Source organism: Pseudorca crassidens, chromosome 14, assembly GCF_039906515.1.
Source record: "Pseudorca crassidens isolate mPseCra1 chromosome 14, mPseCra1.hap1, whole genome shotgun sequence".
NCBI classification, from domain to species: Eukaryota; Metazoa; Chordata; class Mammalia; order Artiodactyla; family Delphinidae; genus Pseudorca; species Pseudorca crassidens.
Window position 1 is genome coordinate 66668188 of NC_090309.1, and position 14822 is coordinate 66683009.

The 14822-nt window shown below is 37.1% G+C and overlaps 1 protein-coding gene across 9 annotated transcripts in view; it reads right to left on the reverse strand.

The window, feature by feature from the left end:
* Positions 1–14822, reverse strand: part of BIRC6 (baculoviral IAP repeat containing 6) — a 237804-nt gene that overhangs the window by 195834 nt on the left and 27148 nt on the right. For all 9 annotated transcript variants that reach the window (XR_010934089.1, XM_067703312.1, XM_067703310.1 and 6 more), the window contains exons 2-5: positions 13706–13887; positions 11473–11610; positions 4972–5165; positions 1353–1464 (exon numbers count right to left, since the gene is read on the reverse strand). Coding sequence is in view for 8 of the 9 variants with exons in the window: in XM_067703312.1 (XP_067559413.1) it covers positions 1353–1464; positions 4972–5165; positions 11473–11610; positions 13706–13887 (626 nt within the window). In the remaining variant the exon portion in view is untranslated. The remainder of the gene's footprint in view (positions 1–1352; positions 1465–4971; positions 5166–11472; positions 11611–13705; positions 13888–14822) is intronic.

Genomic DNA, 14822 nt, shown 5'->3' on the forward strand with positions numbered 1-14822 from the left:
CAGTGGTTAAGACTCCGTGCTTCCAAAGCAGGGGGCATGGGTTCAATCCCTGGTAAGGGAACTAAGATCCCACAAGCCGCATGGTGCGGCCAAAAGGAAAAAAAAAAAAAAAGGAATACAATGAACAAGAGCTCAACAGAAAAAGTATCAAGGTATCACCTAACAGACTGTTTTAGGAAATGACACCAAATAAGAAGAAGATAAATTATTAGGAAAAATAGTCCTCATTCAATCCTTAACTTAGGAAAACATATTCAGTGATTTTAATATTAGCCAGTCCCCAGATAAATCTATCTTTAACTGGAAATTTGACAAACTCTGAATAAAATCTTCAAATATATATGGTTTTCTGATTTAATCCTAGTTTAAGATACTTCAAGAACACTTCAGGATAACAAAGGAATAATCACTCTTAAGATTCTTTATGACAGTAACTTCAATGTATTCAAAGTTTAATTTAGTTCTAAAATTAAATACGCATGTTTTATGTAAATTGACATGTAATTATTAGATTTCTCAGCTTCTTTAGCAATGGCAAAACAGTGGTAGGCCAGTCTACATTATTCAGCTGAAGTTTCCTTTAACTGGTTTATTATGCCTATCTAAACTCATTTTTCTTAACTTCCTCTACTTTAGCTCCACAAAGCTCTCTATAATGTCCCATTCTCATGTCTTTTTGTCACACTCATCCTTACCTGTACACCCTCCTCTTTTCCTACATAAAACCATGACTATTTTCCCTGATTAATTCTTTCTCTTTCTAAATAATTTCTTGATCAATTCTTCAATACATATGTATTCAAGTCACACTGTACTACCCACAATGCTGCTTCCACAGTTATCTAATATATAGGTAATTTTTAATCCCAATAAAATTAAAATTTCAAGAGTAACTGCAATGTATTGCTGTTATTGCATTACCCTAACATGTACTACTCTGTTATAAATACATAAGTCAAAACTGAAAATAAACACACACCCAGAGAGAACACTTCTCAAGACACAAATCTGGAGAATACTGCCCGCTTGTTGATTAACTGTATACATAAACATATTGTATATATCATACTTATATATAATCTGAAAGAAAATAGTTATAAAGCATTCTCAGTTATTGGTTACTTTTTTTTTTTAATGTTTTCCCCTTTCATACACAGTATGTGACATAGGAAACAGCCAGTCAGTATTAAGATCAAAGGTATAAGAACAAAACTCACATTACATACATACACATAAGCACAGAGCCTGGGTGCATAAAATAGTACAATGACTGAAAAAGTATTAAAATGTTGACAATTTTACTAAAGGCTACAAAGTCATATTGCGAAGAAATTTCTGACAGCCTTATTTACCTGATGATAAAATCCAGCTTGAGCCATGGGATCTGGCTGTGCCCATCTATAGCCTACATGAGGCCATGAGGTAAATGTCTCCCGTCTGTTAGCTTCACTATACATCAATGATCTAAAAGTAAACAAACTTTATGTAACCAAAGTTAGGCATCAAATTACAGTGACACTACTATCTACCACTGAAGAAAAAAGTTTACTGGATTATCAACACAAACTGGGAATGTCTAATTACCAATTCAAATTTGTATTTTAAATTAAAAATGATCAGTTTTAGGAACTTCCCTTGAACAGAGTAGGGAAAAAAGAAACATGATAAGATAGCTACAACTGATAAACAATTCCCGGGGAGATTAAATTAACCAATGTTGCATAATTAGTAATCAGAGAGCAGAAAATCTGAAAATGTAGAGGCAGAGAACCCTACACTTTCATCATGTGACAAGTTTTGCAAAAATGGATACAACTACAACCAAAGGAATGGTAGTTTTATCTCAACCATATTGAGAAAGTATATTCTAGTTTAATTTCTTTTTTTTTTAAGTAGAAAGCAATTTATATGTTCTTTCTCCAGAGAAATCCTTTTCCAGGAAACTTGTACTCTCCAGGGAATTGTCAAAAAAAAAAGAAATCTTCACATATGTTTTCATTAAAATACATTAGCTCACTAAGAGTGAACCTGTAACAATACTAGAGTATCTTTTTAAGGGAGACTACCAAAATTAGAAAAAGTCCAAACAGCTTCAAATAAGAAAGGACTGATAAGCAGAGCTTCCTCTTCCTAACACAGAAGGGCAACTGATTTTTAAAAAGAGAGAGAAAGTGGTAAAGGTCATCACAAAGAGACCAGAAAAATATTTTTCTTTAAATTCTTCCCTTAAATTAGTACATGGTTTCCTATAATATTGCTAGAGAGCTTTAGGTTTAACTCATAGTTGTGTTCTGATTTGAAAAAAAGAAAAACAGGCACTTTGCTGGTGGTGCAGTGGTTAAGAATCTACCTGCCAATGCAGGGGACACAGGTCCAATCCCTGGTCCGGGAAGATCCCACATATCGTGGAGAAACTAAGCCCATGCGCCACAACTATTGGGCCTGCACTCTAGAGCCCACGAGCCACAACTACTGAGCCTGTGCACCCCAACTACTGAAGCCCATGCACCCTAGAGCCCGTGCACAGCAACTACTGAGCCCATGCGCCGCAACTACTGAAGCCCGCGCACTCTAGGGCCTGTGTGCCACAACTACTGAGCCCGCGTGCTACAACTACTGAAGCCCACACACCTAGAGCCTGTGCACTGCAAAAAGAGAAGCCACCACAATGAGAAGCCCATGCAACGAAGAGTAGTCCCCGCTCACTGCAACTAGAGAAAGCCCTCACGCAGCAACAAAGATCCAACACAGCCAAAAGTAAATAAAATTTAAAAAAAATAAAAATTAAAAAAAAAATTGTTGAGTTAGAAAAGTTTTATCATCTACAGGGTATAGATGTCTTCAAAGATCTGTGTCAGTCTCAAAACAGAAACCTGTCCATTTAGTTATATTACCAAACAAAACAGCAATAGCATCCAGTAGACCCTTACTCAAACCTCCAACAGAGTTCATCAAGGTTTTCATAAGGTTCCTAGATTCATATTTAATGAAATAAACACCACAGGCTATATCAAAATTAATACTTTGAGACATTTTAACACCTCCAGAAACACTGAAAATCCCATCTAATGAATGCATTTTCTAAAATAAACCATTTATGACAGCTTGCACTGAGTTCTTCAGATACTCTCCTACTGACTGCAAAGAAAATAGCTCTGAAATTATAATCTCAAGACAGGCATGGCTCTCAGATAGGAAACATTTATTCTAAATACATACTTTTCCTTTTTCTCCCCCTCTCCGGACATATTCCAAAGAACATTTTAATGATAGCCACAGCACATATCATCTGACAGTTATTAAAAATGAAAGTCTCCACATTTTGCCCAAAAGTTAGAGATAGCAATATTACTATGGAATACAAAAATTCTTCCCAAATGTTAACAACCAAGAGAAGTTATTTACATAATAATAAAATCACTTAACAAAAAAAGGGCAATTGATTAAGCAGTTTCAGTTTACAAAAGGATAAACTAATAAATATCGCAAACTAATATAAGAGCTATACGGGAATTCCCTGGCTGCCCGGTGGTTGAGACTCCGTGCTTTTGCTGCCAGAGGCCCGGATTCAATCCCTGGTCAGAGAACTGGGATCCCACAAGCCGCACAGTGCAGCTGGCGGGAGGGCGGGGGAGGGGGGAGCAATACTTAAGATAACAGAAGTTAAAGGTTAACTCATTCAGTAATTTTTTTGCTACATCAGCACGTACTCTTTATAAATGTACTTCAGAAAACAGCATAGGCAGTTACAATTCACATTCAATGAAGAAGTGAAAATGTAAAATGCTACATGGAAAAGGAAATGTGAACATAACTGCTAAATTTAATATTTCAGTAAAGCATTTCTAAACTTCAGTACTGATAAATTTTATTTCAAAAACAAATCATTTAAGTTTTTCAATGAATGCATTACTGACTTTTTAGTTAGTTTTATACAAAGCAGAACTCCAATAAATCTCTAGTGAAGAAAATAATGATTGAGGTATGGTTTTTTATAATACTGTTTAAATCCAGGGCAGGCAGCATAAAAATCTTAATTCAAAATTGCCCTAGAAAAACAAAAACAGGGCTTCCCTGGTGGCACAGTGGTTGAGAGTCCGCCTGCCGATGCAGGGGACACGGGTTCGTGCCCCGGTCCGGGAAGATCCCACATGCCGCGAAGTGGCTAGGCCCGTGAGCCATGGCCGCTGAGCCTGCGCGTCCAGAGCCTGTGCTCCGCAACGGGAGAGGCGCCAACAGTGAGAGGCCCGCGTACCGCAAGAAAAAAAAAAAAAGCAGTTAGAGCAATTTTGTGGTTTTTTTGTTTGTTTTTTTCTTTCTTTTTTTTCTTGCGGTACGCGGGCCTCTCACTGTTGGCGCCTCTCCCGTTGCGGAGCACAGGCTCTGGACGCGCAGGCTCAGCGGCCATGGCTCACGGGCCTAGCCACTTCGCGGCATGTGGGATCTTCCCGGACCGGGGCACGAACCCGTGTCCCCTGCATCGGCAGGCGGACTCTCAACCACTGTGCCACCAGGGAAGCCCATCCCTAACTGCTTTTTTAACTGTTCATTTTTTAAGTAGGAAATAATATATGGCTCTTTTATTCAGATTCTGGCAGAGTCTTTTAACTTACCAAAATTTATGCCAAAGGTCACAAAATTTCATCAAGGCAAAATAATTCATATATATTTAATAATTATAATATTTTTAAGTTGACTCAAATATTTACTAAGCAAGTACAAAGATGGAATTTTAAAAATATAGTTTCATAATCCCTTTAAATACTTTCCAGGCACCAAAAGAAATTGTTTAACAAGTCAAGGAGTAGTTTACTTCACTTCAGTATTTTAAGAGAAATAAAAATCTGAGTGGTTTTCAAAAATATTTTGAAATTTTTTAAATCATAATCAAATTTTACAGTTATTCTTTGTTAATCAAAAAACTTATCAATTCAATCTCACTGTCACATCTTTTTATAAGCAAGGTCATACCTGTCCACAGAACGACCTGGCCCCACCCCAAGTTCTGGACGTGCACTAGGTAAGAGGTAAGACAATCTGTCCATCACTGAGGACGCCACAGGTAAGGCAGCAATATTTTGATTTATTTTCTTAAGTTCATTCACAATGGCACTGGCAATGGACTTCAACACATGATGAGGAAGATGAAATGTAACTGTGGCCCACTGAAAGAAAACAGGAGTGTAAGCAAAGGAAAACATACTCAATAGTTTTCACCAAAACCATGACTTATACATTATAAGATAAAGAACTATTTACAGTCTCAAGTGAGTTTACTCCATTAATTTATCATTTAAAGTAAGAACCTGCAATTACATAAAAAATGAAACTAACCATCCTGAAAAAGAAAGTTTAGAACCAAATGGTAGCACATCTTCTTACATATCTCATCCACAATTAAGGAGAACTAAAATCATCTGTAGTGAGAAGCTGCTGCATAGCACAAGGAGATCAGCTCAATGTTTTCTGATGACCTAGAGGTGTGGGATAGGGAGGGTGGGAGGGAACTCAAGAGGGAGGGGATATGGGGATATGTGTATACATACAGCTGATTCACTTTGTTGTACAGCAGAAACTAACACAACATTGTAAAGCAATTATACTCCAATAAAGATGTAAAAATAAATTAAAATTTTAAATAAATAAAATCATCTGTCATTTTTCACATTCCTCCAGCACATATACAATGTTAAGCATAAACTAGGCACTTAAATATCTCCACTCATAAATATATAGCTGTACAATTCATCGCTACTGGGTTATACGAAGATTTACTTCAGATGTTGTATTTTTTGTTGTCACCATAATTCAGCAAAGTATCTAAAGCATAGACCTTATTGTCACACAGACTTGGATTCTAAGCCCAGCTTCTCCATCAACCATGAGACCCTAGTCAAATTAACTTCAATCTCCTGCTTCTGTGAAATGGGAAAAAACAAATACCTATTCACATAATGTTTTTACAAGAATTCAAGTGAGGATTGGTACAGTGTCTAACAGAATAAGCCTTCAATAAATGTTAACTACAATTATTTAATATTAAAATAATTACTTAAGAAGTTAGACTGAAAAAAATGCTAAGTATTAATCTCCAAGAGAAATAAGTCTATAAAGTAATTTCATCTTTATATCCTGTTCCTGCTTGCCTATGAATGGTTTCCATTCTGTCTAATACACTCTAGGCAGCCTACTAAATTACTACTTATCTATATTACTGGAAAAACTTGTGGCCAGAAACATGACTTCCATTACCTAAGAAACAGAGAGAGAGAAGCTCTTACTTTGTTTCTAGACCTAATCTGCTCACAGACCCAGAGCCTCTTGGTTGAAAGGGAGGCCAAATCCCCTTGAGAAAGGATCCTACAACAATGCCCCAACTCTACACTGTAAATCATACTCCAAGCCTTCCCCAAAGGCACCTGTGGACATTCACTGTAGTCACTGTGAACTAGGGAATAGAAAATATTGTGATCTTTCAGGCATCACAAGATAGTAACACTGAACTGACCTAAAACATCACTGTGGTCCACTAGTGAAAGTGGGGACATGATGGTGAAGTGATTGATGGAATTTTGGCCCAAAGCTGTCTCAATGAGCTCTGTGGATCCCCAGACCTATCTTGTAGCTATTTCTCTACTTCCCAAATGTACAACTGGAAGAGAAATAGAATAGGCAACTAGAAAAATTCCTACACTGTTTCTCTGATCCTCTTGGAGTACTACTAAAGTAAGAAAGGCCAGGTGGAAGCCCCTAGAACTTTCATTTTTTTCTACAAAGCTACTAAACAAAAGCAATGCCACATCCTAAGGAAATTTCTGAGATTAATGTCACTATACTAGACCTGAAAGATACAGGGGTAATCAAATTATCTCATCTCCATTTAACTGACCTATTTGGCCCATGCAAACGTAAATGGGTCTTGAAGAATGACTGTGGACTGTAAAATCAGGTGATGACTTCAACTGTAGCTACTGTTCCAGATGAGATATTTTTACTGAAGCAAATCAACAAATCCCTTGATATTTTGTAGGCAGCTACAATTCTGTCAAATACTTTTTTGTCTATACTAATTTTTAGGGCCATCCAAAAGTAGACTGCTTCTATCTGGCAGAAACAATAAATCTGCACAGTCTTACCCTAGGACTCATGCTCTTACCATCATCTAGTCTGTAGACATCCTGATCAGCCTAACATCCTGCAGATCACCACCTTGGTCTACTACATTAGTAACATCACACTAACTGGTCCAGATGAGGGAGAAGTGGCAAGGAACTTAAATGCCTTAGTAAGACACATGCAAGCCAGAGAGAATCAATAATCCCCAGAAAAACTCAGGGTCCTAAAATCTCTTTGAAGTTTCTAAAGGTCCAGTAGTCTGGGCATGTCAGGATATTTCCTCCAAGGTGAAAGATAAGTTACTGTAACTTGTAAAGGCAAACAATGAAAAGAGGCACAATGCTCGGTGGGCCTAAGTGGATTTTGGACCCCAGCGTTCAGCATATTTGAGTATGCTGCTCTAACTCAATTATCAAATAATACATAAGGCACAAGAAGCTCTGTAGCATGTCCAGGCTGAATTGCAAGATGCTCTACCACTTGTAACTTGTGAGCATATTCAATGACACTAGAAGTGTCTGCTGCAAGTAAAGATCCTATCAGGAGTCTCTGGGACAATCACGTAGCAGAACGCTAGGGCAAAGCCATGCCCGCTCCTGTAAATAACTCTTCTCCTTTTGAAAAACAGCTCCTGGCTTCTTAGTAGTCCCTGACAGAAATACCTACCCATGAGACAAATGTCTATGCAATCAGAGTTGTTCACCACAAACTAGGTGCTATCTGACACACCAAACCATAACACTGGGTATGAGGGCTAGCCTTCATTAAGTGGTTTATAAGAAATCAGTCTTGAGAAATCCAAAAGGCAATTCAATTTTGGACCAGTTGAATAATCGAGTAGCTCACATTTCCACAATATCTACTCTTTATGACTCCTTTCTCATTCCACATTGATGGCTTCAGAGGGAACTCCTTATGATGAGATAATTGAGGAAGAAAACCTTTAGCTGTGACATACAGATGGTTCTGCACATTATGTTGGCACCATCCCTAAGTGGATGGCTGCAGCATCACAGTCCCAATCAGGACAGTGGTGAAGGTGAAATCTTCTCAGTGGTCAGAACTTCAACCAGTTCATTTGGCTGTTCTCTTTGTCTGGACTGAGAGTTGGCCAGAAGTAAAGGTCCTCAATGATTAATGAACAGTAGGTAATGTTTTGGCTAAATGTTCAGGAATTCCGAAGGATCAGGATTGGAAGACTGTTAACAAGGAAGTCAACGGTTAAAGTCTTTGGAAGGACCTCTCAAAATAAACAGAGCGTGAAAATATTTGTGAAATACGTGAATGCGCATCAAAAGGCATCCACTCTAGAGGAAATGGGCAAATTATACACACTATACGAATGTCACTCACCCTCTGGCCATAGCCACTCCAGTGCTTGCTCAATGGACCTGTATGCAAAATGCCATGGCAACAGAGACAGAGGGTATGTACAGACCCAACATTAACTTCCTCTCACCAGGACTGAGCAGGCTAACGGCAGGTTAACCTGCCAATGGCAAATACCAAAGCTGAGGCACCAATAGGACACCATTTTCCAGAAGAAACAGCCAACTATCTGATTGCAGGTTGATTATATTGGATTCCTTCAGTCACAGACTGGGTAGCAATTTGTCTTCACTGTAATAGACACGTATTCTGGATGTGCATTTATATGTTCTGCCCACAATGTTCTGCCATAATATTATACCACTACTGGGGACTAATAGAATGGCTTATGTACCAACAAAGTATTCCATACAACTTTGCTTTTTGCTTCTGACCAAGAAAGCACTTCAAAGGAAAAAAAAAAGGCAGCAACGGGCTCTTGCCCATGAGATTGACTGGTCTTACCAGGGTATCATACAGAAGGAGCTGACCTGACAGAAAGGTGTGATGCCTTACCAAAGACTCATCTTCAGTACTAACTGAGAGAGACATCTGAAAGTCTGGAGTTCTACCTTACAGGATTATGTGTATGCTTTCAATCGGCAAAAAACACATGACACAGCTTCTCCTAGCAGGGTTGCTATTATACGTAATAATCCATTCACAGACTTTTTTTTTTTAAGCTTTAGGCTCTAGAGGTCTTGTGTCAAGGAAGGAATGTTCCACCAAGGGTACAATGGTTCCATTGAATTAGGTATTGATACTGCTACCCAGCAATTTTGGGTTCCTCTTGTCACTGAATCATCAGGCAAAGAAGGTGGTTATTCTACTGGTTGGTATGATGAAAACTGACAAACACAGGGAAATTGGATTGATGCTAAATAACAGGAGCAAGGGGAACTTAATTACAATCCAGGAGATTCTCTAGGGTGCCTCTAAGCTCTTCCACAGCTAATAGTAACAGTGAAAGGACAATTACAACTTAACACAGTACCACAGAAGATTTGGATCCTGCAAGAGTGAAGCCTTGAGTCACCTGACCATGTAAAGACACCTGACCAGTTGAGGTGCTGGCTGAGGACAAAGGGAATATGGAATAGGTAGGAGAAGAAAGAGGCTGTAAATATCAAATATATCCTCTTGATATTACAGACCATTATAGAACTGAGGGATACAGCAACTATATATATTTTCTTCCCTTATACATAAATGATAGATGGATATATATTTAGATAGATACAGACACAGAGAGATACATTATTTTACGTAAGAATTTTTGTTGTAGTTAATTTAGTCTTTAGGTAGCACGGTTCTGTTACCTAAACGCTTGAAACTATAAATTTTAGGAGTAGTTAGTATCACCTAGGGATGGATAAAATATCTGCTGGAACTTTGTGTCTGTTCTGGGGACGGGGAGAGAATATCTTCATTTGTAAAAAGGAACAGTACGTCTTGTTAAGTAAAAGCGTAATATTTTTGTTGTATGAAAGTTCAAACACATATAGATGGTATGTATGGAGATGCAGAGTGGCCAAAGGAGTGGCACGTGCCAGTTATTAAACTACTGTCTCTCGGGTCCAAACCTACCCTTTTCTTTCTTCTCCATCATGTCTGGGCTGGGATTCTGTAAACTATTATTTCTTCTTTGCCAACCAGTTTCCTGGCTGTTAAGTTCTGACAAAAGGAACACAGGATGGAAACTGGAAAGCATGATAAGGGGAGAAAGACTTGCTCCTTGCTATTACTCGTCATTACCATCAATATTGTTTAAGCGAAGGACCTGGTGGCAGCAGTTGATTTTTCTGGTCTTTAGAGGTTTTTTGTTTTGTTTTCTTAGCATTCCCAGGACCAGTTTCACAGCACTCCCTCAGAGACACTAACATTAGCCTAGTAGCATCTCTCTTCAGAAATCTGAGGCTCAGTTCATCAAGTTCCAATCTCCAAGCTCCTGAGGTACCTACTGGATAACATCTCCTCCTCAAAAGTCTGAGTCCCAGACCCATGGGGCCTATTCTCTAAGTTTTTAAGTATCTAGGTTCTAAAAATCCTAACCTCTTGTTCCTTCAGACTGAGGTGAGTGCTGATTCCCATAGTTACCATCTGTGTATTACCTCAGGGTTTCCTTTTCGCTTTTTCAGTTCTCATACACATATTACGTCAATTCCTTACAATAAATTCTCTCTGTTGAAATACACAGTATGATTTCTGTTTTACTAAATAAAAATGTCCCATCAATGGAATAAGGGTTCATAAAATCATGGTAAATCTATAAAAATAAACTTCAATGTAAATATTAGGAAGAATACAGATGATTTATGAGGACTGATACAAAAAGATACTCAAGATACATCCTTCAATGAAAAAAAGCATGGTATATGCTATAATTTGAATGTTTGTGTCCCCCCAAAATTCACCTGTTGAAATTCTAACCCCCAAAGGGGAGGGTTATTAGTAAGTAGGGCCTTTGGGAGGTACTTAAGTCATGAGGGTAGAGTCCTCTTTATAAAAGAGGTTCCAGAGAGATCCCTTCCCTTTTCCACCATGTAAGGACACAGTGAGAAGGTACCAGCTATGACCCAGGAAGAAGGACTTCACCACAAGAAATATCACTCAATCGGTGGTATTCCGTTATAGCAGCCCAAACAGACTAAGACAGTACGTCACAATATTTTAGTATAATTTCAACTGTACTCGAGAAAAAAAGATATTTATAGATGCAAAAGTTATTTTTAGGAAAATAGCTTTTACCTTCTACCTTTTATACCTTCAATATAAAAATTGTGTATGTACTATATTTACAACTTAGGAAAGATGTTAAAAGAAAAACACAGAAAAATTAATGAAATATATCCAAGGATTTAATTCAAAGCACCATCTCCCACAGACATCCTTAGTCATCAGTGTGGGGAGGACAGAGAAAGGCAAAAGTATAGAGGTGTTCTTTCTATTACAACCCCAAACAAAGTAATTTTTTTTTTAACTTCTTACCTTAGCAACTTTGTGGTTTGCTGCAGTCTCATGAGATGTATTTTTCAAACCATCTTTGAGCTGTGTGATGAACAAATCATAACCCTCCGTACTAGAAATATCTACCTTTTCTAAACATGCAGATAAGAGCTGTTGTGCCTAAATAAAAGAGATGATCACAAAAAATTAACCACAACCAAAAATGTTAAATTCAGATTCTTATACAAATATTTTAATTCTGATAGGTACTATACTAAAGCTTCCTACTTTTACGTTTTTTAAACAAACTTAGTTAAATCAAATAATGACTTGAAGGGCTGTTACAAAATTAAATGAGATAAAGCAACGTATTCAGTGTAGTACCACATAGTAAAGTTTTAGTACATAGAAGCTTTTATAAGCCAAAGCAAGATAGAAAAAACTGGCTAAGCTGAAACCATGAACAAAAGTAAAAGAGATAAAAATGTAAAGACATAAATGTAAAGTGCTCCAATGAACTTTAAATACTCAAACTATGCAAAACCATAAGAGGGGTCACTCACTAAGTCAGCAGGTAATTAAAAAAAAGCCCTTTGCATTGTTACCCACATATTCAATATGAACTACGTTAACAGAAATATTTGGGCAATATATGGAAAAGAACACATCCACACTAATCCAACCAAACCCAGGACCCCATTCTTTAGGCAAGACAGTAACAAACTAGTGTGATGCAGGAAAGGATGCCTGGGATGGTGGAAGGACTACAAACAATATTACGTGAACAAGAGAGCTGTAATTATTTATGTAGAAAGAAAGAAAACCAGCTACAGATATTATGAGCTGGCAAGGTGGAGGAGGTGGCAGAAGCTGGCTAAATATCTAGCATTTAGGTCAGAGTAGTAGGAAAAATATTGACTTGACGGTCCATTTCATATACATGTTCAACTATTTTATTGTAATTCTGTAGTTTCTTTTAAAACCCAACAGTTTGATACCATCCTTCATTGTAGGCTACGATGTATATCCTTTATTAAGATATCACATGGTCTAACTTCCTTAAAGTAGGAGAGGAAAAAATGTTCAGTACAAGTAGAACTAATTAATTCTCTGTCCAAAGATTTTAGACATGCCCCCAGATCCAGATATTCTGATGACAAAAAGATGGCTACTCTGTTTTCAGAACTCAAACCTTTAGCAACATGCTTTCAATATTAACATATACTAGATGACTGTGATATGACAGTAAATATGAAATCTAAGTAGATATACATTGGTACTTTTTTTTTACAAAAAGCCTTCCAAAGAGGGAATAAAACATTTAAACTGCACTTAAAATTCACACATTAACACTTTTCATGTCCTAAAAATGGGAAATATGCTATATTGATTTTTATGAATTAATCATATCAGTCTGCCAAATGCAAAACAATTAATAATCAACAACTTGGGATGAAGACAAATAATATCTCACTTTATTAGCGTGTACAGCATTATAATCTTTTATATTCTGAGATGATTTAAAATCTGATAAATCAGAAAAATGTACTTTCAAATTACATGATATGAACATCAACTCACACAAAAGGATTTAAGTTAGGGTAGACTTACAAATTAAGTAATGAATATGTAACACAGAAAAATACATATAGCTAAAATTTTAAACTGGAATTGTTAAGAAACATGATACATAGCAAAGATTACTGGTTGTCCATTACTATTTATTCCTTCTTTTTTTAATATTAAAGAAAAAAGAACCACCTCAGCTTAATGTGGCCATGTGACTGAATTCTAGCCAATGGAGTAAATATGAAAAGGGCATATATGAAAGAGTTTGTAAAAGAGAACAAGAAAAATGATGGAGGGGAAAAGAAGGAAGGAGAGGATGAGGGAAGTAGGTGAAAGGAAAAGGAGAGAAATAGGGTGGGTAATACTAGTGTGCTCCCCTGGCCTTCTGCCCACCTTTTCCTTAAGACAGAAGTAATGAGACTTGAAGCAGCTGTCTTGGACTCAGGAAATGGAAGCCAAGTGTTGAGGTAAACAAAGCTGTCCCTATAACTTAGCCCAGTACTGTTACTGGAAAGAAACTATTCTGTTTAAGCCACTGTATTTTGGGGCCTCTGTTACAGTGGTATAACCTGTACAGTTCATACTTCTTTGTTTTTATAGGGATACATATATAATATTCTCAAAGGACAACCTAATTTCATTTAACAGCTAGTAAGTTTGAAACTACATTAAGTAGAAAAGCATATTGATACTTATTTCAACTTACCTCTGTGACAGGTAATTCAAGCTGAACCACATCATCCTGCTTTGAAACTGGAGTTTGCAGAGCAGTGTCTAACAACAAGATTCCATTAAGGTCCTTTCTACACCCTACTGCATAATCATCCACAAAAATAACTTTATCCACAGCAGAAATATACTGACATTTCACCTGTCCACCTGGTTTAGCTGTTAAAAGAACAAAAATTCAACACTTAAGATTTTAAGGCCAATAGTTCATTTAAAATAAATGTTTACATGGCAACTAAATATAATAATCTTTGACTGAAAAAAAATGCTCTAAAGGACATTAGAACTGATAAATTGGAATATGTACTGTAGCTTAAAGTAACAATATGAAATTATCAGAACTTGAAAACTATATTGCTGTTATAAGAGAATATCATTATTCTTAGAAATACACATGGAAATAGTAAAGGGTAAAGGAACATGATATACGCAACCTATTCACAAGAGAGCAAAAGTAATATGTATGTATGTGTGAGGGGATGATAAGAAAATGTGGTAAAAGATTTAAAATTAAAATTAGTGAAACTGGGGGTTTCCCTGGTGTCACAGTGGTTAAGAATCTGCCTGCCAATGCAGGGCACACGGGTTCGAGCCCTGGTCGGGGAAGATCCCACATGCCGCGGAGCAACTAAGCCCATGCACCACAACTACTGAGCCTGTGCTTTAGAGCCCGCGAGCCACAACTACAGAAGCCCGTGTGCCTATAGCCTGTTCTCCGCAACAAGAGAAGCCACCGCAATGAGAAACCCGTGCACCGCAATGAAGAGTAGCCCCCACTCATGCAACTAGAGAAAGCCGGCACGCAGCAACAAAGACCCAACGTGGCCAAAAATAAATTTAAAAAAATAAAATATATAAATTTAAAAAAATTAGTGGAACTGGGTAAAAGGTGTAGAGAAGTTCTTTGTACTACACTACTTCAAAATTAAGTGTTTGGAAAAATTTTTTAAATATTCAATACTGTACAACATTGTAAATCAACTATACTTCAATTAAAATAAATACTCAATATTTTCTTTACATCTTTTTTCCAAAAGTCATTAAGCATAAAGTCAATGTGGACAGTTTTTAGGTAACTACCTCAAAAGTTCTTT